This window comes from Barbus barbus, assembly GCF_936440315.1.
Source record: "Barbus barbus genome assembly, chromosome: 13".
In the NCBI taxonomy this organism is placed as follows: domain Eukaryota; kingdom Metazoa; phylum Chordata; class Actinopteri; order Cypriniformes; family Cyprinidae; genus Barbus; species Barbus barbus.
Window position 1 is genome coordinate 28,794,529 of NC_136741.1, and position 24,589 is coordinate 28,819,117.

A 24,589-nucleotide genomic window follows, 5' to 3' on the forward strand; every position below is an offset into this window, starting at 1 on the left:
CAGTTTATCAACATTTTTGAAGGCAGCAGGGTAACAAATTATTTTAAGTTGAAACAAGATTATTTTTATTTATTTTTTTACAATGTATATATTATTTCTGAGATAAATTAATTTTGAGAAAAATGTATTTGAAATTATAAATTGAGGAAACTATATTTGTATAAACAGAAAGGAAGCATATTATTATTATAATTGCATTGTGGAGGTATTTTGATGGTAATAAAACACGTTTAAGACATTCTCATTACCATGATGATGCAAAAATGTCATTACTATAATGTAAAACATTAAAATTTTATAGATGGTAGATATTGTATATTTTTATTTACAATAGTTTATACTGATAGAATTAAAAAATAATAATTTAGCATTTAAATTTTTTTTTTTTTTTTTACTTCAGCACAAAATAACTATTACAGTAAAGATAATCCTCAAAAATAATAGGAATTAAGAACTAAAATGTTACAGTTATGTAAACAAATGTGAACAAAAACAATATGGTTCTAAAATAGACTTCATTTTCATTTTGCTAATTATTATTATTATTATTATTACTACTAGTATTATTGGAAGATTACCTCAGTAAGCAATACACTTTATAGATAGACAAAGAAATTCCTGAGCGTTTATCAAAGCAATAAATGGTTGAGCTGAAACAGATATAGACATAAAGAGTGAGATTCCTGTGAAGTCAGAAGAAGTCATTACTGGAGACATGCTTTTATTGGTGGACGACCCTGACAAATAGAAAATACACTCACATTCACACACACACTCGAAACATCTTCCTCCAACACATTGAGAGCGAAATAAAAAACAACAACAACTATTTGCACTGTAAACGCTGAGGAGAGGTACAGTGAAAGAGCCAGGAAATATTCCTTTAAATATTGCAGCCATATGGAAAGACATATAAATACAAGAATTCTCTATAGGTTTAGAAAAGGAGAGTGCAAAACCCTTCTGATGAGTCCTTAATACTCTCAATAAATGTGTGTGTGTGTGTGTGCACATGTGTGTTTTTGTTGTATTCATATCAATGTGTTGACAAGGGAAACTGACAAGCCACCAGGGAAAGTGAGTCAGGGAAAGACATAAAGGAAGAGGGTGTGACTAATCAGGTGAGTGCTGCTTCCTGATTGGCTGCTCGTCTGCTGATTGGCAGCTATAAGTGAGATGGCTCTCAGAGACCAGCATCATTGTAGGTGGGGCTGGGAACCTTCAGGATGCTCTGGGCGTTTTCCTCCACCAGGGGGCGCCATTTCACTTCTCCTGTTAAAAGCAGATCCTCCCCATCCAGAGCATCGATGAACTGCATCTGTGTGGAGAAAAAGAACATCTGTATCATCTGTGGCTGCTAAATCATCACAGTATATTCTGACCAAATATTTCAAATGTGTTGTCAGGATAAAGGCTATTTCTTTTTTTCAGAAATGTCAGGTTGAAGCAGTTGACAAAATTACAAAAACGTTCAGATTGAAATGAAAACGGAAAATTATATAAAAATAAATGATTAAAATGATTTGCTTTTTCTTGACCATTTTTTTGTTTCATATTTGTTTCATGGTTTATATTCCACTGTAAAAGCCATTAAAATGCATTCCAAATGTGCTTTGGAAGAGGTCTTTTTATACGATGTAGTGCTTAAAAAAATAAACAACATTATAGTCTGTGGCAATAAACAGCAGCTTCCCATCGTGAAAACTTGCCACAAGTGTGCATGTGTATCTGTTCACCCGGGAAATAAAAATAAAAATGTTCAAAAGCTTTTTTTTGCCAAGCCTTTAAGATATGACTATAGTTTACTATAGTGTAAATTGTGACAACTAGCCCCAGTAAACTCTACAATGAATTCACAAAATACAAGCGTGGTCCAAACGCAGAGGCTGAACCTCACACGAGACTGAACGAATCCAGGTTCAATTTACATCATTTCAATAACAGCGCTGTAAAAAGAAAGACAGACTCAATGAATTCCCCTCCTAGTGTTTAAAACAAGCGCACTAATTTAAACTGGGCTACAGTGAAGACAGCTGTGCTAATGAACGCAAGACCAGAACATCGTCCTGGGAACTAATTACAAACCGATGAAAACTCAGTTTCAGCTATAAAATCTGACTGGATGAGCCATCTGCTGAACACACAGATATACACCGCTGTTCAAAAGTGTGCTCGGTATGATTTTATTTAAAGATATTATACGTTCAATACACAAGAATGCATTAAATTGATCAAAAGAGAGTTAAGACATTTAAGACAAATAAATGCTGTTTTTTAAACTATTATTCCTGGACAAATCTTGGTTTCCACAAAAATATGAAGCAGCACACTACTATTTCCAACATTAATAATAATCAGAAATGTTTCTTGAGCAGCAAATCAGTATATTAGAATGATTTCTGAAGGATCATGTGACACTTAAGACTGGAGTAATGATGCTGAAAATTCAGCTTTGCATCACAGGAATAAAATACAGGCTAAAATATATTCAAATAAAAAAAAAGTATATTAATATTTCACAATATTACTGTTTTTACTGTATTTTTGATCAAATAAATGCAGCCTTGGTGAGCAGAAGAGACATAAAAACCAACTCCAAACTATTCAATGGCACTGCATGACCCCAATGAATATTTGATGATGCTTTTAAGTCAATTTTGGAAGTGGACAGACCTGGTCACTGTATATTTTCACAATGAATGTATATGAAAGGTCAGGAACCTTTTTCAAACCATCTCCTTTTGTATTTCACAGAATAAAGGAAGTCACAGGGGTTTGGAATGACATGAGGTGGAGTCAATTTGCTTATTTGAGGTGAAATATGTCGTCCGTTTCATTTCCAAACTCAAACTCACATCTCAGCTTGGAAAAAAGCTGCCACATTTTAAATGAGCCAATGGAGCATTCTTAATGCAGCAGGAGTTTAAAAACAGAAAGTCAAACACACACACGATGATGTCAGAGCTAGCGGGTGTTTGTCGAGAGCAATTAGCGTTGAATAACGATGCAGTGGCGCACTTCGTCAGGAGAGGCCACTGCAGCCATGACGACGGTGTCCCTCTCTGCGCTGTGTCATCAGTCGGTGCCATGCTTCATGTGCTGCACCTGTGACTGTTTTCTTTTCTTTTCACCTTCTCACTCGCTTCAGCTCTCCTTCTGCTTCTCGCTCCATCCTGAGTTAAGCAGGCCCCTGACAATCGGGGCCCGCTGGATGACGCTTATTTGTTGTTTTTCTTTCTTTTCTCAGAATGCCTGCGCAGCCGCTGCGTATAACACACTCCTCTCGCAAATGCTCTCGTTCGTAATAAATTCCTGCCCGCACCTGTAATGAGCTCATGGCCTCGGCAGTGATGGAGAACCAACGTCGAATGATGAGAGCACTTGATGGGGTCTTGATGGACTTTGTTCCAAATACTCATACACTGATAGATAAAGGTAATGGGAAAAGGTCACAAAGTAAACTCTAAAGGTTGACATTTTAATATACAGTAGAAGACATGAAACTGTTTAATACTTTTGAAATCTAAGACAGAAGTCTGAGCTATAGCAGAAAAAAAAAGTAAGAGACAACATACTGTCAGCAAGTCATAACAGAATAAACCCAGACCAGGGTCAGGTCTTATTTTGGGATAATGGCCATCAGACTATACAACATCCTGTTTATTACAGGCCAATTCAGCAAATAAATAAATAACTAAAAACAAAGCACTTACCACCTACTATGACAGTAATAGGTTGTTGTATTCATTTGAATGGAACATATACACTCGCTTCGAACTGGAATTATGGCAGAATATCTGGTGATGTCCACTTCACAGGGCACTTACAGCTGAATTGAACGAACGTCGTACGTGATAAGAGATATATACAAAATATGCAGAGCAGGGGGGTGCAAGGACTGGGACTGGGAAACGTTGCACTAAGGCAAGCATCACTAGTAGAAAAAAAACTGTGCATTTAATATTAGTATATTAATATTCAAAATAATTTACAAAAATATTTTTATTTTCACAAAATTAAATAATCCCCAAAATATAATGAAATAACACTATTTAAATATTTGAAATAAATACATAAAATAAATAAATGTAAAATAAAATCAATATATGAATAATCTCATTGCCAAACAGACAAAATACAATAAAAATAACAAAAGAAATAAACACACTGTAAGTTTATGATACCTAAAACATTCACAACATTGAACATTGTTACCCATGAAACATCTGAAACACTTTTTCCTAAAACAACCCGAACAGTTCAACCAGCTCTATTTCAGGTCAAGATCTCAAGTCTTGGTGGAAAAGCTTATTGTTAGCAAAATTACTGACACACGTTGGCGTGACAACACTGGCAGATCAACAGTTCCTGTTTGTGTTTACATCCGTCTCACGCCACTCTGGCCAGAGGGTAAGGTGTGCGCTGGAGGAATCTCTCAAGAGATTCACGCCAATGAGTGAGCTTGTCTATGAATGTGACACAGAATCAGAAACTGTATAAATTTCACAAACGCCGGAATTACAAAAGGATTTGGAACTAGTAATTGTGTAGGAGACAGAAGTTGGGCTGTGCAATAAAAACAAAAAAAAACAAAATAAAAAAAATCATATGGCAATTTGTTTTGGACAAATTCTGTGCAATTTGATATATATATATATATATATATTCATTACATAAACTATCTTTCAAAAGTTTTGGGTAGGTAAGAGTTTTTAATGTTTTTGAAAGTGTCTTTCACGTTCACTGAAACTGCATTTATCTGATCAAAATTGCAGCGTTCATAAATCCAGTCTTCACTGTCAAAATAAACTGTTGCTGCTCAAGAAACATGAATTATTATTATCAATGTTGAAAACAGTTGTGCTGCTTAATGTTGTTGTGAAAACCTTGATACATTTCTTTCAGGACTCTTTGATGAGGAGAAAGTTCAAAAGAACAGCATTTGTTTGAAATTTAAATCTTTTGCAACATTATAAATGTCTTTACTGTCACTTTGGATCAATTTAATGTGTCCTTACTCAATATAAATCACTCTCACGTAAACCAAAAGTGAAAGGAGTATTTAATTTTTTTTTTAAATAAAAAGTTAACTTTGCTTTCACATTGCATCTGGAGTGATGGGATCTTAGCACTTTTCATTCACATGGTTACAGTATTTTTTGGAACCCAGTTAACCTAAACATATTATATTATATACAGTATATTTATATTCATTATTACTCAAACACAATCTTCCATCCCTTCCTCAGACTTTATAACTGAAATATACCCAAATGAATTAGAAGCTATTCAGAATACAAGAAGACATGAATCTGAATCAGGAAATCTGTACCAACCCTCGGGCATAATTTTAACGCTGCACCAAAAAACATGTTGTGAACGGTAGACCAAAATTAATTGCAGTAGTGATAATCAAAATCTTGATTATATTTTTTCATTAATATACCTGTACATCCAATACATAATATACCTGTACATACAAAACTGTCTATTTTAATATACCTGTACATACAATTGTTAATTTGTACATTGTTATACCTTAGTTACTTGTTCTATTTTCATTCTTTTATTATCCGTGTCATTCTGTTGCACTGTGGAAGCTTCTGTCACGAAAACAGATTCCTCGTATGTGTAAACATACCTGGCAATAAAGCTCATTCTGATTCGGATTCGAATTGTGCAGCTCTAGCATGGATGTTGTTGAGGCTGAAGAGGGGCTCATGAAGGGGTGAAAGGGAAGGGAAAGCTCTCCACAAACACACAGTAAATGCTGAACCCAATGAATGTCACATTATGGGGTGGAGTTGGGGGGCGTTTTCTTGCTAAACACAGTGCCAGTTGATTTGAGTGACGGAGTGGGTGATGTGCAGCACTCCAATGTGTTTATATGTGTGAGGAAGTCAGAGCTGTATATACACACACGTCTCTGTTTGCACAGGAGTAGAGAACTGGCCTCTGACCATCCACACACACACACACACACACACACACACACGCTGACCTGTTTGCGGACGTATTCGACCATCAGCTCGAGCTGTCTGGGGTCTTCACACTGTCTGTTGAACATGTTTCTCCAGAGCGCCGCCGCAAGAATGCAATCGTCTGACAGAATTCCCTAAAACATACAGAAGAGAAACATGAAATGCCAAACTTACTGTTAACTCTTGACAGTGCTTGATTGACTGTTATGATATGCAAAACTAGTACTGATAATAGTCAACAACTTTGGGCTTAACCGCTTACCTCATCATAACCAAAAAGCGCAGCATAAAACGTCTCCGTCATCACCTTCATGCTCTCCTTTCGTTGAATGGCATCAATCTATGGAAAAGGTCATGTGAAACAATGAATTAAAAAACAATATTCAGACCACTTCACCATAATATGTGACACATGTGACCTTAAAGGAAACTAAAAAATAATAATAAAACTAAAAATACAATTGAACTAAACCAAAAATTTAAATTTAATCAAATTAAATTGTATTAGTCATTAATGAAGCTACTATCAGATAATTTTGAACCATGAAACTACTGAAAAATACAATCACATCACATTTATCCTAAAATAAGAAGAGATTTTTCACTGGGACTTTTGTTTAGCTTTTTAAAGCATCAAGGTCAAGTGAAAAGAAATGAAGTAAAACACACCATTTACACCAGTTTGGACAATTAGTATCCAACTGAAATATTGTCAGGATGATTAATCACACAACTTCCTGATGTTGATATTATGGGCACTGGCCAATAATTCTGTTGATGAAGTTAAATAATTCTAATATAAAAAGGAATAGAACTAGATAAATAAAACTAAAATAACAATAACTTACAAAAATAATAAATTAGCCATTAACAGATCATTTTGGACTTTAAAAACAGCCACTGAAATGTACAATCATATCATACCAAGAGTTGAGATTCTTCACTGTGACTTTTGTTTGCCATCAATTAGATAATAAAAACACAACTAAATATTCAGACTAATTTGCCATAACTAGTCACAGATCGAAAATATAAAATAAAATAAAAATTAGCCATTAACAGATCATTTTGGATCATGAAAAGTACAATATCATCATACTATGAGCAAAAAAAAAAAAAAAAAAAAAAGAGGAGATTCTCAGATTCTCACACCATGACTTTTGTTTAATTTGTAAAACATAATTTAGATGCAAACAGGTGATAGAGCGATTGAGTCTCTGCCTAATACTGAGGTCACAGTTATGCATTTAGTCAGAGCTGGAATAGTCCTTGGCATTAAATATCAAACATGTGGACGATAACGCAACAATCTTAACCTCGAAAACAAAAGCAAGACTGGATCTGAAGCGAGGAGCCGGCCCAGGTGCTTCACTCCATATGAATATAAACACACATATGCACAACGGCCACAGACACCAACCCTTGGGAGGTTTGGGGTCGGGAGATTTTCAAAACAAAGGTGTTTATTCTTAAGTCTTGTATGTCTGGTTTTCTGCATGCTAGGAGTACGTCGGGTCACAGCGTGTGTGTGTTCGTGTGCGCACGGGGCAGAAAAGCACCTGTGCATAATTACGCAGACCTGCAAATAATCAAACTCATCTGGCTGTGCTTCAGCTCTTCTACCCGCCCCGTCTTCTCTGCACGCTCGCTCTCCTTTGTGTTCCTGCCCACAGCTCCAAACATTCGACGCAAATATGTGAACATTCATTCTGAGCAATTCTCTTTTGCTTTCACAGAACGCTACAAATCATTTTATTCAACTGAACAAATATGAGTGAATGACTACAACTACTGGTCACCAAATGAATTAACGAACAAGTCAATTGCTCCAAATGACTATTTCTACTGAAATACTCAAAAGGACAATCACCATTTGCCTATTACTGGTCACCAAACGAATTAATGGAAAAGTTAATTCACATTTATTTAAATAATGCTTTATATAATACAAATAGTTTGAAAGCTGCTTCACAGTAATAAACAGGAAAACAATGCAGCAAAATTCAATTATGAAACAACTTAGTCAGTTATGAAATGACTTGGATTTTAACTTATGAATCTCTACAGAAGGCAATAGTGTCATTGATCAGCTCAATTGAGTTCAATGTTGATTCAGTTCAGTTCAATTACAGTGTCGATGATGAAAAGTTCATCATTTATGAAACAAATTCAAGTCAGCTATAAGCAGCTCTATAGAAGACAACAGTGTTATTATTCAGCTCAATTTAGTTTACTGTTGATTCAATTCAGTTCAACAAGTGGTAATGTTGCAAAATTCAATTATGAAATGACTTCAATTTTATCTGTTAAACAGCTTTCCAGAGGAAAAAATAGTGTAATTTTAGCTCCATTTAGTTTGATGTTGATTAAGTTCAGTTTGATATATGTCAATGTAAAACAGAGAATAGATTCTTTTTAGAGTCAACTTCCAGCCCTGTTTTATGTTAACCACTGCCAATGGATCAATGCTCGAGTAAAGATGTTTGTAACCACTACAGTAATGCACAGTAAGGTTTACATACTTCACTGTTTTCCTCTCCTTTCACTTGCTTCCTGTCTTAAATGTTTCCCTCCCAGTGTCCACCCAGATCTCCCCTCCCTTTCATCCATCTTCGTCCCTTCATCCTCCTTTCCCGTGTTGAGACGTAGGTCGGTAAGACCAGGCTGCGATATTTAATCCCTCACACTAATCAGGGCAAGAGACCAAAAACTTGCTTGAGAAGCAGAATCTCGCCCCATACCACCAAATTAGTGTCATATCTCACTTCACTGTTATTACTATGGCTTAGAAAAACTCCTAAATCACACACACACACCCTGGCACACTCGTGAGTGTGTAGAGGTAAAGTTCAAGGGGGGCTGGTCTAACATGGCACAAATGACAAGTATTTTAGCACAATTAGGTGAAGTAACCTAACCGTAGTGAGGATTGAGTGAGTGGGGGTCCTTCCATTTCCAGCGCTGTAACTGTATCCCGATCTAACAGGACGGACCTGTTACAGACCTGCCAGATGTGCTGATTACACTCCGTTTACACACGATTTTTCACAGCTTAAAAATAACGCATTTGGGTCGGGCACAAAGGGAAATACCTCCTCACTTCTGACCTGTGAAAACAGACTTCCACATCAGGTCAAAGTGTGCGCACATGTTCCCATCTTCACAGAGCCGGTGTTCCCAGCGAATACAAGCTGTTTATATTCAGGGTTATTCCATTATCAATTCATTATATAGTAACTTAAAGGAATACTTCAACCAAAATGACAATTCTGTCATAGTTTATTCACCCTCTTGTCATTCCAAACCTGTTTGACTTTCTATGGAACATAAAAGATGGCATTTTGAGGAACGCTGGGGTCTGAACAACATTGGATCCCATTTGCTTTTAATGCATGAACAAAAACTCAGACATTTTTCAAAACATTTTCACACAAGAAAGTCATACAGATTTTAAACGACATTAGGGTGAGTAAATAATATAATTTTTATTTTTAGCAAACTGTACTTTTAAGTTATTACATGAAGTGATAATGGAATAACCCTAAACATTAAGTGCAATAGGTAATGTAATATTATACAAACTTTCCTTGAATTAAAAAAAATAATAAATTATATTGCATGTAATTGTATATTGCAATAATTATATTTTTCAAAGATGAAAACTTTTTTCCGGCTAAATAAAGTAAGGCCATTTAGCCAAATTAGTCACTGCAAGGCATTAAGTATGTAGTAATTCTAACAGTAAATCTAAATAGTAAAAAATAAATAGCATCCATCTATAAATATTAATATTTTATTTGTTTAGGCACGACATAAAATAAAAGGATCAAAATAACTGAATAAATAAAGAGTCAAGTTATTTGTCTAGCCATACTGAACATGAAATGACTGCACAACATAACATAAAAACAGTCAATCAGAATATATTTGATGTTTAATATGCAGTTATGTGGATACGGATAATGGACCAATTAAACCGGCAAGCTATTGCTGAAAAAGAATCGACAAGTAATCAATAAAATGATGCTTAGTTAACAAGTTACCAAGTTTTTAATTTAATTTAATTTAACTGTATAACTAAAAATACAAGCAAAAAACGTTGCCATGTTGTTAATGAATTTGTAATGTTAGCAAATTTTCTCTGCTTAAAAGACCTAACCTAAGAGAACACAAGAAAAAGAAAGACTGGGATGGAAAATGAGGTCACTTTTCTACGGTGCCACTCGATGGCCGCTGCCAGGACTGAGAGGTCAAATGTCTTCGGTCCCGAATGTACCTGCAGCCAAAACGTGTGCCACGACACGACCCCACTCACATCTCATTGAAAATCATGTCGAACCAACATACACGCTCCGAAAAACTGAGGGCAACTTCATACACGTGATGGAAGCGAGCCGCTGGGCAAAGTGACGAGTCAAAAGTCAAACGCCTTTTCCATTTCACACACATTTAATTTCATATAATAAATGAATGAGTTCTGATCAGGAGAGCTGGACATAACTGATGAATGAACATGTTTAAGCGTGTGTTTATAAGCTAATTGCAACTATAGGAATATATACATAAACGGGCCAATAGGAGGAAATTAGGTCATGTGTGTCAAAAAATGTCAGTACATTTCTATTAAAAAAATAATTTAAAAGAAAATAAATACCCATGAACTCCCAGAGCTCATAAGGAGTCTAATATTTAAACATTGAAAATATTTAATAGAATCTCTGTTATAGAATTCTATGTATATGAAATCTAAAGGATGCTGATGAACATTCCATATGCTCCTTTTCAGTTTACCTATAAATCAGAACAACACGTTTATGGTCTCTACATGGGTACACAGAGTTTTACAAAAAAAACACAACAAAAAAAACCATGCATAAAGTGCCATTTTGGTCCATGACATAAAATGAGTTTGACATTCCTTGCAAGAGGGCAACTTTAGGAGCCCAAATTTCATCTGGCCTTAAATTTTAGCCTTATTATTAATATACTCACTGCAATTCCAATGTTAAATTGATAATAAGCTTGTAAAGTCTTACTGGCTGAAAAGAGCACCTGAAAAATGAGAGGATTATATTAAGAGTCCTCGTGAGAAAATGGAGATTTTTGATTTATGGGCTCTGGGAGAGGGGGAAAAGTGACATTATGGAAAAAGTCATTGCACAGCATGGCATAAGAGAGGTGCCGAGTTCATTAAATACACACACACACACACAAATGCGGACATTTAAAGTGTTTTTAAGTGCACTTATTTTACTCCAGTGCTTACCATCTTTCTCTCACACAAGTCTCATTAAGGCTTTTTGCTCAGTGAGATGGGAAGAGAGGTCAATCACATTAAAATGTCTTTTCACGCTATACTTAACCAAGGTTGAGGTCAGTTATTAAACCTAGCTCAAGGTAGTATGACACAAAAAGGGACATCATTTACTCACTCATTTCTACTTAATGGTTCTTTCATCGAACTTTTGCATCTTTCTTGATACTTAAAGGGGTCATATAATGCGATTTCAAGTTTTCCTTTCTCTTTGGAGAGTTACAAGCTGATTGTGCATAGAGATAAGATCCCTGAAATTGCAAAGACTAAAGTCTCAAAACCAAAGAGATATTCTTTATAAAAGAGAAGACTCATGCCACATGTCTACGTAACGATGTGGAAATATTTGCGTAATGCTGCCCAAATGTTCACGCAAAGAGAGAAGGCATGGTTTCAGTAACCGCAGTAGTGTTGATGCAGCCAGGGACAGGGAGCCGCTGGGAGTTTCTAGGTGAAAGCCAAAGCACTTTATTTGACCTTCCGAAAGTAGATGTATTTAGGAATCATTAAGATTACTTACAACAGAACAGCACAACCCAGATGCTATCACAGCGCATTTTATGGACGACTGTTTCGTGAACCTAGGAGAGGAGGTAATTCTGACTTTGCTATGACAATCTGGCACTTCTGAATCAGTGACTGCGAGTAAATTTTGTTATTAGTTTAAGTATTTGCTATTGACTGTTCAAGTGCAGAGTTTTGCGCATCGTGTGTGTGTGTGTGTGTGTGTGTGTGAGAGAGAGAGGGTCACATCACAGCACATCAGCTATCTTAATCGCGGCTTGTGTGCAAATACATACGAGCATCACCACTGTGTCTGTCACGCGACTCTGTTCCCCTCTCAGGCTTGAACTGATGGTAAAACTATGGACATTATTAACGGTCTTTACATTTATTTTGAAAGCTGAAGCTCACGATTATGGAAAGGGGCATTACATTTCCGACAAGAGCTTGTGGTGTTTGGCCAATCACAATGCACTGTGCCAGTTGGCCAATCAGAGCAGACTGCGCTTGTCGGAAGGAGGGACTTTGTAGAAAATGACACGTTTGAAAGAGGCGGGGCATAGAGGACCTACAATAATGCACAGTATTTGAAAAATAATGAATTTTTTGAACATTAAAGCATGTCAACATATCCTGTTACACCAAATACACAAAATAATGATCTTCAAAAAAAGCATCATATGACCCCTTTAAACTTAAGTCCCCAGTGAAAGTTCAATGTAATTGTAGGGAGAATCCAACCAGCACATCAATAAAAAAAATATTTTACTTTTGTGTTTCACAGAAGAATTATAGTCAAACTGGTTTGGAATGACATAAATGATGAACATTTTCATATTTTAGTGAACTATTGATTTAAAACAGGGCGTCCTAAACCCCTAACGATACGCATTTTGGATGTCTTCCTAATCTGACACATCCATTTCAGGTCTTGGAGTGGCTACTAAGGAGCTGTTGAGTTGAATCAGGTGTGCTTGATTAGAGAGGCATACAAAATATGCAATGTACTTCTGGCACACCAGGACCAGGGTTGGGAAACACTGCTTTAAGACAAACAGACTGTACATGCTGACAGTTTCACAGATGGACAAGAAGTAGTTATAAATACAGATGCACAGATGTACATGTTTATCATCTTGTATTGACTGCATATTTACAAAATCAACTTGTTAATTAGTTGCCTGAGCATGTCGTCCATTAAGTATAATTTTTTTAATATGATTTCAGAATTTTAATTTTTCCAATGTGGTCAAATAAACTACTCGACGACTCAAAACTGCTAATACTCTTAACTGACAGTCAAAAGAAATCTGTCGACGGCTGGCTCGCATCCAGCCTTCGCATGCTCTGGCATATCCATAAGGTCGTGGTGACGGATTAGCCTCCGCTGGTATGATCTGGTTCATGTTAACTAGTTCACAGTGTTATGCAATACACTGCTATATGTTATGTGCTATATATATTTGACATGCACAGATCTGGAACGAGTTGAGCTTGTTCTTAAAGCATAACTAATTCAGTCCTATTATTAAGATGAAGACGGAAGGTAGAAGAGATGGGGGGACGTCAACAAAGAGAGGTGTGGGGAAAGAGAGAGAGATTTCTGTTTTCACAGCTGGGCTGAAGTCTTGTTCCCACCCTTTCTGACAGCAGTTCCCCTAAGGCGCCTTGCGTTGGCTTCCTCTCAAACACACACACATATATATGCGCACTCTCTGCACAGCAGAAGCATGTCATGTTTACTGACCTCGCAGAGATTTAAACACCTTTTGCTACTCCGCTGGACAGCGATTGGCTCCAAATGCCTCCACAGTCTGTAGAGCATAGTAATTACATCCTAAAAGCTAAGAGTGAGTGTGTGTGTGTGGGGGGGGGGGGGGGCAGTATTTTACTGTATTTCACCATTTTTCAACATATCTAAATAACAGACCTGATCATAAGTCATTTCACATGCTACAACATTTGGCGGACAAACTATCTGTTGTATAAAAAGCAGAAAGTACTTAGTGCTTGATTCATGAGACTGATAGGCTGTGATCTTAAACATTACTTGAACACTTAAAAATGTCTGAATGTCAGATATCTCAAATCAACTGGCATCTAGAAATGAATGACGCAGGATCTTTTCTCTTCCCAAACATAGTTTTCTTTGTCATTTTTTGATGATTTTTAGTGGATGAATGAAGTCAGTTCTCCTCATGTTCACACAAGTGTACTTCATCATGTTGCACAAAGTCCTCATCATTATTTAGTTGGGACAATAATAGAAAGAATCATCTTTTTAACAGACCATGCAGAGGTTTTCACGGGTCCACTTGGATCCGAAAACCTTGGGTCTCTGGTAGTTTAAAATAAATGTGTTTTTTCCAAATAGACCCGATAAGACCCAAACTTCTTCGCCGGAGATGAGGTAAATAGTGTTGCAGACAACACTAGCATTAGGCTATCGATTTCATTTTTATCGAGCTGTTATGTGTATTTTTCCAATCCACTGGTCACAACTGAAAGCTGAACTTGTATCCATCAGGCAGGTAACAGTAATACTAATAATGAAATGAAAGTAATAGAGCAGCGGCCAAATCAGTCAGTAGGACACCGGGATTTGCACTGTTTACATTCAGGTCCAGTCGGGTTATAAATTAAATGGAGTCAGTTCGAGTCAGACTCAGGTCTAATTTCATCGGGTCTGGTTTTTCTTTAAAAAAAAAAAATTATTTATGCACGCTGGGTTCAGGGAGGGAAGTGATTCGGGTCGATTTGGGTTAGGTACAGATTTTAGGACCCGAGAAGACCTCTAACCCTGCAGCTTCTCTCCTGGAATTATCCTCTACCAAATGGTCGAGAAGTCAGTTTATGGTAAACACAGGAATGCATTTATAAACAACAAACATGTTCCACAACCACAAAAGTACATCACACTAATTTTAATCTTCATTTTCAACCGTATGCCTATTGTTTTATCATATAAAATGTCTTTTTGTAACACATTTAGCTCAGAAAGTCCGATCATCATCCAGTCTGTCTGGAATGACATGAAGAAACAGAACAAACTGAGACAGTCTGAATCCAGAAGAACTGTGGCAACGTCTCCAAGACGCTTTAAGAAACCTACCTGCAAAGCTACAGTACTGTTAAAAGTTTTAGGCACTTGTGTAAAAATGCTGTAAAATGAGGATACTGTCAATAATGTCATAAATAGAATTTCTTTATCAAATAACTTCTATTAAGTAAATTAAATCATCAACATTTGGTGTGAGCATCCTTTACATTTAAAGCAGCTTTTGCCCTCGGTGCACTTGCGCAGTTTTTCAGGTATCTTTGCAGGTAGGTTTCTTGAAGCATCTTGGAGATGTTGCCACAGTTCTATTGGATTTAGTCCGTCTCAGTTTCTTCATGTCATTCCAGACAGACTGGATGATGATCAGATCAGATCTCTGTGTGGAGCACTGGATGTTGGCAGACAAAAATCTCACTGGATTATTACAATTAATGGCAAAATATATGTTTGGAAATGTAAACTGATATTTCCTACTGACACACAACAGCAAAAGATAGAAATAACTGACTTAAAACCATTTTTAGCTGGTGAAAATACTAGTGCTCTAATACTTTTGGCCACCACTGTATAAAATATATATTTTATATTGGGTTGGTAACTTCTTTTATGTTTTTGAAAGAAGTCTCTTATTGTCTTATGCTCACCAAGGTTGTGATCAAAAACAGTAACATTGTGAAATATTTTATTATTAACTGTTTTTTATTTAAAAAATATTTAAAAATACATCAAAATGTTTGAGCTCTATTGATAAGACATTGCAAATTGACACCATGGTTATCAGTCAGCTAAGATCTCAAAATGGCCAAATATCAAGCTGACAGATGAATGAATGAATGAATGACTGATGCATTTATAGACTAGATGATATACTATCATTATTGTGGATGGCAAAACACAAAATACTAATGGCAAGGTGTTTCAAAAGAGGCACTTGAATCAAAAAAACATCTACTTACTCCCATAATCTTGCTCCTCTGCTCCACATCCTCCCACATGGAGTGGACGATGTAACGGCACATGTACTTCCCAGCTCTGCCTTCCTGCCGCATCCGGACAAGACACATCCTGTCAGAGCAGAGCAGAGCGCTGACTCAAGACAGCCTGACAAGTGGAGTGCTCTGTCAGGATCAGCGTAACCAGGAAACTTAAGAGATCAGCCAGAAAACGCACTCACGTAAAGGAACAGTCTGGGTTAAAAAAGACAGCATCTTTGGCCTGCTGCTGATTACCATAAATCTCTTTTTTACAATTTGAGGGACAAATCAATTTTTTTTTTTTCACAAACACTGTCACATGGCATTGTTTCCCCTCCATTTTTACATTTACAAACTACTTCTTTACAAATACTGTAGGTGATAAGAAGGTGTGAGGGTGTGTGTATATGAATGAATGACGGTGAGTTTTCTCTGCACAAACACAGTTGGTCATCATGCAGATGCATGGCTGCACGCACAAACGCTATGTACCTTTAGCTGGAAGTGTACAGAGCATTGGCACCAAACCGCCACCATTAATCATAAATCTAATTCTGACGATATCACATATTCACTATTTTTTTCATAAGATCAGCCAATCCTAAACACCTGTGCATTGGCGTAGGTGACTTTGGTGAGGATGATGATTAAATTAAAAGATTAATTAAATACTACATTTGTAGCAACATCCATATTGGATTCAATATTTGATTTAAATTTTACATATGATTTTAAGAAGTATTAATCAAATGCTTAATTAAATAATGACATTTGCAGTAATGTCCACAATGAATTTGAAATTTACATTTCAAATTAATTAATTTTTGAAATAAAGTTTTTGGATTTTGGAAAAAGTTTAAACAAATGTAGAATGACCCAAAATTATTAAGAAATATATATATATATTTTTACATCTACAGTTCTAGATCACTAATTAAATAAGCCAAAACAGTAAAGAAAGTCCAAAGAAATCTGGATATGGAAAATTTTTAAACAAACGAACAATGATATAAAAAATTCTTGAGAAATATTTATAAAATCTACACTACTTCTACGGGAATGGGAAAAATAAAAATTGAAAAAAAAAAAACTGTTTTAAAACCAGAACGAGTGTTTAAAATTTACTGCAATCTCTGTAGAAAAAATGTCCAAGAGTTGATTTGTTTGCTTTGTTGTTACTAAATATCAAAGAAAATCATTGCACTCTTCAGAATGAATAGGTCTATTAAAACACCAGTTGCAATCCACTTAGAAGATGAATATTAATCAACTCAATGCTTTACATGAATAACCAATACAGGATTTAGAATTTGCATGACACAATGTAGCAAAACTGCATCCAAAAACTCACCAAACGTGGAGCTGTGCCACCAAGAACCAGGAGTTGAGCGTGTCGGGGAGAGAGCACTCTGGGAGAAAGAGAGGGAGTGCAGGACATCATAAGAGAGAACGAGAAAACACAACATGTAGCCAAACCAATGCAAACTTGGGCTCCGATTCCAAAACCGCTATTGGGTTTACACCTGTTTTTTCCTCAGCTAAAGAAAACAACATAACACAGCTGTAAAGTGCCATATAAATCTTTCAGGTGCTGCTGAAAAGGTCCCTTTACGCTCATTTCAGCGTTTCGGATAAAGTGAGGGGTGTTTAGGAGATCTTCAGAAAATTTAAATGAGCATGACATAAGACTCATAAGGCCATAATACGGTCTGAGTGTATAAAACAAAAAGATTCAGGACCAAAAATACTTACTTTCAAAAAACTCGTCATAGTTGATTCTTTCTACACAGCATGTGTACATGCGCAGGGCAGCTATCTTAATTTTCTGCAAAAGAAGAGAGACATTTGTGACACACATGATCAAAAAGCCACTCAATCCGGTGTGATCAAAAGCAGAAACTGATGAAATTGGCCACGACACGGCAGTGTTCACATTTTCAGTCCAGTCTACCGAGCCAAACATGTGCCCCAAAATGAAGCAGACATGCTGAAGTTTTAGACAGCCATGTGATGCTGATGACTCTAGCATGGAAGGTCATCTCGGATTTCACAAAGTGTGGCCCCTGCTTTTGAAAACACAAAACAGGTAGCGGTACGAGATGAAGTCATCATCCCAGCACCAAAACGTGACTGTCTACTTCAAAGTCGAGTTGTTTGAGGGGTGTGGAGGCTGGAGATTCAACCTAAGACAGCGCCAGTAAACTACTAAATTAAATTGTAGATGCAAAAAATCTGGTTGAGGATTTTCAAGACGTTCATATTTCACCCCAAAATTAAAAATAAATAAATACATGAATACAAATAAAATGTTTTTTAATCTCCTATATAGCATAAAAATAAGCATATTTTTTAGATCTATTAATAAAAAAAATCCTATTTTTAAGGACTATTCTAGTTTTTTTCCAGTCACATTTTTATGATAATTAAGCAAAACGTCCAACCAAATTCTCTGTAATGCAATGTGTCTGGACATGTTTGAATATTTTTATACAAATCATTATTCTCAAAGGTGACTCTCGCTATGTTCTCATTACTGGAGTAAAATAATACATTTTATTATATTAGCGTATAAATACTTTATAATTGAATCAACCACAATATTTCAATTAAATATCTATTTTTTTTTCCACATTACAGTAACACAAACCATTTTTTTTTGCACTGCAGTAATGAGAATAATAAGAATTAATAATGAACGTAATTATAAAAATAAAGGTGGTTAAATGCAAAAAAATATTCATATATTTAGGCAAAAAAAAATAATATTTAAGCAAAAACATATTTGGTTTTGGCATGAAAAATAACCCAAAAATGTGTCAGTTTTTATGACAAATTGTGAGAAATGGGTGGCATCAATATAAAAAGGGCACCATTTAAAAGAAAATGGTTTAGTTACACTAGATTTAGAGGTTGTTTCTTTACCCATTTATTGTATTTGAGGGGTCCGGTGAAGCCCATGGCCTCAATCAGTTTGGTGAAGGCCCCCACCTCTTCATCCGTAGTCTGTGGGGTCTCTTTAACAGTATGCAGCTTGTAACAGAATATGGAAACATATCTGGCATTAGAGCTATATAAAACACTGGCATAAACACATGGGTGTACAAAGACAGTGCATATAAACAATAAGTCGATGAAAGCAGCAGGTCACAAACTCACTGGCATGCTAATAAAAAGCTAAATGCGTTTGGGAAATACTCTCTCAGTTACAAGATGCATTTTGAAGGATCTCTTAGGCTTTTGGTCTTTAATATTGACAAACGGCCATTAAAATGTCAAATCTATCAGCTATTCCTGTTAAAGATCAGCATTTTACAATAATTTCCAGCTCAACCTGGGCACACTTTATGGAGTCACTGCAGTGAAAATGTTCCCTCAAACCACCACTATGGATGCAATAAAACCTTCCCAATGGATTTCTCACCGGGATTTTATGTTTTACTGCAGTGATTAGGAATACTGACTAGAAGAAGTTTAGCAGACTATAATCAGCACTTGCCCTTTGGGGTCGTAGGGGGAGGAAATGAGAATATGTTTCTCAAGGTCTTTAGACTTTTTGAATTTCAGAATCAGAAATGAAATTAGCTATGTAGAAAAATATCAACTTTGTCGCTACATAAATTTATTTAAAACTAAAACAACACTTCAGAGTAAGTTTCATTTGATAATATTATTTAACTAGGCCTATATTAGTTAACATGAACTAACAATAAAAATACCTCTATTATTATCTTAGCTCATGTTACAATTTCAACATTTAAAAATACATTTTTAAATTCAAAAGCTGTATCCGTTAATATAACATGACGCTAAACTAAAATTAACCAACAATGAACAGTTGTATTGTATTAATGTTAACAAATACTGTGGCAAATTTACAATATATACAATACATTGCACATAATAAATGCAAATAAATACAAAGAATAACTTGCCGAATAACAGCGGAGGTCTCATGGGTTTGAAACGACATGAGGGTGAGTAATTAATGACAGAATTTTCATTTTTGGGTGAACTAACTCTTTAAGACAGGATTCCTTAGAGACAAATGGAAACCAAGATCAGAAAAAGCATCACCCACCTCTCTTGTGCTGTGAAGAGCTCGGTATTGTGAGTGATTGGGGACGCCCGCATCCGCTGTCATCCGGCAAGCCACCAAAGCCCTGGACTGACACGCATCTTGTTCAATGGCCTGGGAAGAAAATATCAAATCTGACAACTGCTTTCCAATCTAGTTTGAAAGAAATAGGGGGTTTTGACTAATGAATTAATGTTATAAACCACAATATTACACACAAGTTTATGAATCAAGTTTGATTGAATTATGGCACAATGCACTGCTAATAACAACAATGATAAAAAAGATGCACTTAAATGCATTATATATATACATACATACATACACATATTTGCCACTCTACATTTTCTATATTTATGCATAATGTCACCTGGTGTAGAAGTACAGGTTAGGTAAGATGACAAATAATAACTCCAAATAACATTACAATGTCAGTTTTAGAACGTAAACGAGAACAAATACTTAAAGGACCCAAATATAAAGTGCTTAAGTGATGTTTAACTGCCTTTTTTTTATTATTCTTAAATATCTATAAATTACCTTTCCGAGGACAGCTCTCGAAGCTGAAGCGTTTATTAACTGTCTAACGGCGGACTGCAGCGGTCGCCGATACATGATTCCGCTAAAGTTACAATAATGGAATGTTACTGTAACTATAAAGCAGGAATTGTTACTTTCTAACACGTTTTGGAACTGTTTGTTTTTGTCCCTCCCCCTCTACAGCAATGTCAAAGACTCTGTGCTTAAAGTGGTCCGTGTGGAAATCAGAGCTGTGGAATATAGTTCCGCTAATATATAGATTATATACTGTATTATAGGCTTCTCACAAAGCCTGCGTCCCAATGTGCATACTATCCATCCTAAATTCTATTAGTACTTTTCAATGCTATTTAGGGCAGATAGGGTGGATAGTATGCACATTGGGACGCAGGGAAAGTAAGCATATATTATTGCTTTGCCATATTTATGTTTCTCTCTTCTAGTCTTGCCCCTGAGAATTCAATATATTAATTTAGTTTTGCATTTTCACTGCTTTGTGACTGGACCGTCCTTCCTTGGTAAAAAGTCACAACAGGTAACAAATACTTTGATCATGTTTTAGAGTAGACCAGCTAACTACACTTACAAAAGTACTGTGCCAGTACCACATACTTAACACAAAAATGAAAATTCTGTCATCATTTACTCAAAATGCATCTAGTGAGAGAATATTTTCTTTTGTGTTCACCAGAAGAAAGAAATTCACACAGGTTTGCATTAGTTTGAGAGTGAGTAAATGATGACAGAATTTGCCTTTTTTTTTTTTTTTTTACATTTTTGTTAAAGGAATACTATAATATTACCATGGTACATGTCCAAAATATCTTGTAGTTCCATGGTACTTATTGGTATTTTTGTGCCGTAGGCCATCTACTATTGTAGCTATACTTATTATAATAAGTACATAAATTATGTAATGAAAACATTTTTTTTTGACATTTTACAAAATGCAGCTCTCAGTTTATTTATTTATTTATTTTTTACATATATGTGTCAAAGATGAAAGGGGGTTTCAAGCATCAAAACAATAAAAATGTAATACAGCTTTACTTTTTAAAAAATATACATTAGCATATGTTCTTTTTAATTTTGTAAAAACTAATGACTATCATACATTTTTACCATGATTTACTGAAGACATCCGCTAAAATTCAATTCAGTGTAACAATAGTTTGTATACCAAAAAATCTTGTTAGGATATTTAGAACAATAATCATTAGATGACATTATAAAACTCTATTTACAGATCACAGTTCAGCCCTCATAAACTAATTAACTGTAAAACAATTGTATGATATTTTTTTCTTTTATATATTTTTATAAGTACATGTCAGAATAAGCATGCTGTTCCATTTTTACATTAATATTTTATATATATATAAACAAAAGTATTGGAACAGTGAGGCCAATTCCTTAATTTTTGCTGTAGACTGAAAACATTTGGGTTTGACATCAAAAGATGAATATGCGATGAGAGATTAACATTTCAGCTTTTATTTACAGGTATTTTCATCTGGATCTGATACACAACTTAGAAGATAGCACCTTTTGTTTGAACCCACCCATTTTTCATGTTACCAAAAGTATTGGAACAGATAGAATTAACAGATTAAAGTGAAAAAGATTTAATATTTAGTTGCAAATCCTTTGCTTTCAATAACTGCATCAAGCCTGTGACCCATTGACATCACCTAACTTTTGCATTTTTCTTTTGTGATGCTTTTCCAGGCTTTCATCGCAGCCTCTTTCAGTTTTGGGGGATTACTCCCTTCAGTCTCTTCTTTAGCAGGTAAAATGCATACTCTACAGGGTTTAAGTGTGGAGATTGACTTGGCCAGTCTAAAACCTTCCACTTCTTGCCCCTGATGAACTTCTTTGTTGTTATGGCACTATGTTTTGGGTCATTATCTTGCTGCATGATGAAGGATCTCCCAATCAGTTTGGTTGCATCTTTCTGTAAATTGTCAGACAAAATATTTCTGTAGACTTCTGAGTTAATTTGGCTGCTGCCATCATGTGTTACATCATTAATGAAGATTAATGAGCCTGTCCCAGAAGAAGCGACGAAAGCCCAAGCCATTACATTACTTGTGTAATGTGTACTATAATGTACACCTGTGTACACTGTGTTTCAGATGAGCTTGTATGTTTGGGATCATGAACAGATCCTTTCTTTCTCCAAACTTTAGCCTTTCCATCAATTTGGTCCATAAAACCTTGTCCCAGAATTTTTGAGGCTTGTCTCCTATTCTTCTTGCTAATGAGTGGTTTGCATCTTCTGGTGTAGCCTCTGTACTTTTGTTCATGAAGTCTTCTGTTAACAGTAGATTGTGATACCTTCACTCCTGCCCTCTGGAGGTTGTTGGTAATGTCACTAACAGTTGTTTTAGGGTCTTTCTTTACGGCTGTCACAATGTTTCTGTCATCAACTGCAGATGTTTTCCTTGATCTACCCGTTTGAGGTGTTACTTAGTACACCAGTGGTTTCTTTCTTCCTCAGGAGATTCTAAATGATTGTACTTGCTATTGCCAGTGTTTGTGCAATGGTTTGATTGATTTTTCATCTTCTCTCAGCTTCACAGTTGCTCGTTTTTCACCCATAGACACCTCTCTGGTTTTCATGTTGGTTACACGTCTAACTAACTATAAATGCAGTCTGCACGGATCTGAAACTGAGCGCAGACATTCAGTGCTATTTATTGTTTGAATAATCAATTAATAGGACACACCAGGGCAACAAAACACACCTGTCAGTCACATGTTCCAATACTTCTGGTAACATGAAAAATGGGTGGGTTCAAACAAAAGGTGATATCTTCTAAGTTGTGTATCAGATCCAGATGAAAATACCTGTAAATAAAAGCTGAAATGTTAATCTCTCATCTCAGTCTACAGCAAAAATAAAAGAATTGGCCTCACTGTTCCAATACTTTTGGAGGGGAGTGTATGTGTATGTGTGTAAACTCAAATCATACATGATTCTTTACGTGGTTTTTTGTCCTTGTGACTGAACTGCATTGCAGAGGGATGTTTAGCATTTTGGCAGCGACAGGTGAACTGCTTGATGTTGTCAGACAGTGGCATGCTGCTGGCAGGCCGCTAAACTGAGAAATCACATCAGTCGAGATGACGAATGGCTGGCTCTAGTCTGTTGTAAAGATTAATGTTGAATAAGTATCTGGCTTCACAGCTCCCGAGCCGCAAAGTAAGCAAGACTGAGCATTGCTGCGTCCACTAATTGTTCAAAGTCATCCGGGCATCGAGGCAACTTCCTGCTTGGCTACATCCAAAAATCACAAAAATATGTAATGCCCCTTCTGCATGAACGATTAAGAAAAATAATACACGGAGACACCCCCCCTCCCCCCTTGTATGGCACACACGTAAAAGTCCCAAAAACACTCGGGCGCTTTGAAGTAGGGATGTTTTCACAGCAGGGAGTAGATGAGGTAATGTTTGAGTTGTCTTTGCGTCGCTTTCCGAGTAACTGTTTATGCTAGGTGAGAGGTTCTTCCTCATCGCTGTGGAGTTTTAACTTAAATGTCACAAGTCCCTCTGTTTCTTCACTCTGAACTCAGGAAGGAGAATGTCACCGTTATTAGCAGTGAAATATTTGTCTAGCTTTCACTGCTGCACCTTTATGCCTTCAGGAAACAGGAGGAGGTGAGGGGGGCCGTAACATGGTAGTATTATAGCTGGCCTCTTGAGGAACTGCCTGAATGTTGTTCATCCCTATGTCAACCATCCCTGAAAAAACAAGCAAGCAGTTGGGTGAAGTCATGCGGGACAGTGATGTGAGTAAAGCAGTTCTTGGTTCTGCACAGATTAAATGTAATTTGTGTAAGACCTATGACCAATATACAGTTGATTATGAAAGAATTACCCTAGTGCTTCACTCAAGGTCATATAAAAAAAACAACTGAAGCCCGTTTATGAAAAAGCCCGTAAAAAAAGAGTTATTGTTACTTTATTTCAGCAATTTTATATCCCAAAATGTGAACTTGTATCTCACAATCATGACAATCATTTGAAACTTTATTTCTCGTAAATGCAACTTTATATTTCAGTTATGACTTGCTATCTTTCACTGACTTTATTTCTTAAAATGTGACTCAGCTGCAACTTAAGCTTATGTTTGTGACT

General features: G+C 36.0%; 1 protein-coding gene across 1 annotated transcript; it reads right to left on the reverse strand.

Annotated features, from left to right (window-relative positions):
- Positions 1-393: 393 nt before the first annotated feature.
- LOC306879271 (ubiquinol-cytochrome-c reductase complex assembly factor 1) lies at positions 394-20,672 on the reverse strand. The gene is made up of 9 exons (XM_079432077.1): positions 20,447-20,672; positions 19,910-20,020; positions 18,754-18,861; positions 17,584-17,656; positions 17,183-17,240; positions 15,814-15,922; positions 6,244-6,321; positions 6,002-6,115; positions 394-1,318 (listed from the first exon to the last, which is right to left on the reverse strand). Exons 1-9 carry the CDS (start codon positions 20,519-20,521, stop codon positions 1,184-1,186), a joined length of 861 nt encoding a protein of 286 aa, XP_079288203.1. The 5' UTR covers positions 20,522-20,672; the 3' UTR covers positions 394-1,183.
- Between the last annotated feature and the right edge of the window lie 3,917 nt (positions 20,673-24,589).

Excerpts from the sequence above, each read along its gene's own strand:
- LOC306879271 (XM_079432077.1), bottom strand. The coding sequence starts at position 20,521 with ATGTATCGGCGACCGCTGCAGTCCGCCGTTAGACAGTTAATAAACGCT. Across the intron at positions 15,923-17,182 it reads GTGGCACAGCTCCACGTTTG|GATGTGTCTTGTCCGGATGC; the intron begins GTGAGTTTTTGG and ends CTGCTCTGACAG. Across the intron at positions 1,319-6,001 it reads TCGAATACGTCCGCAAACAG|ATGCAGTTCATCGATGCTCT; the intron begins GTCAGCGTGTGT and ends TTCTCCACACAG.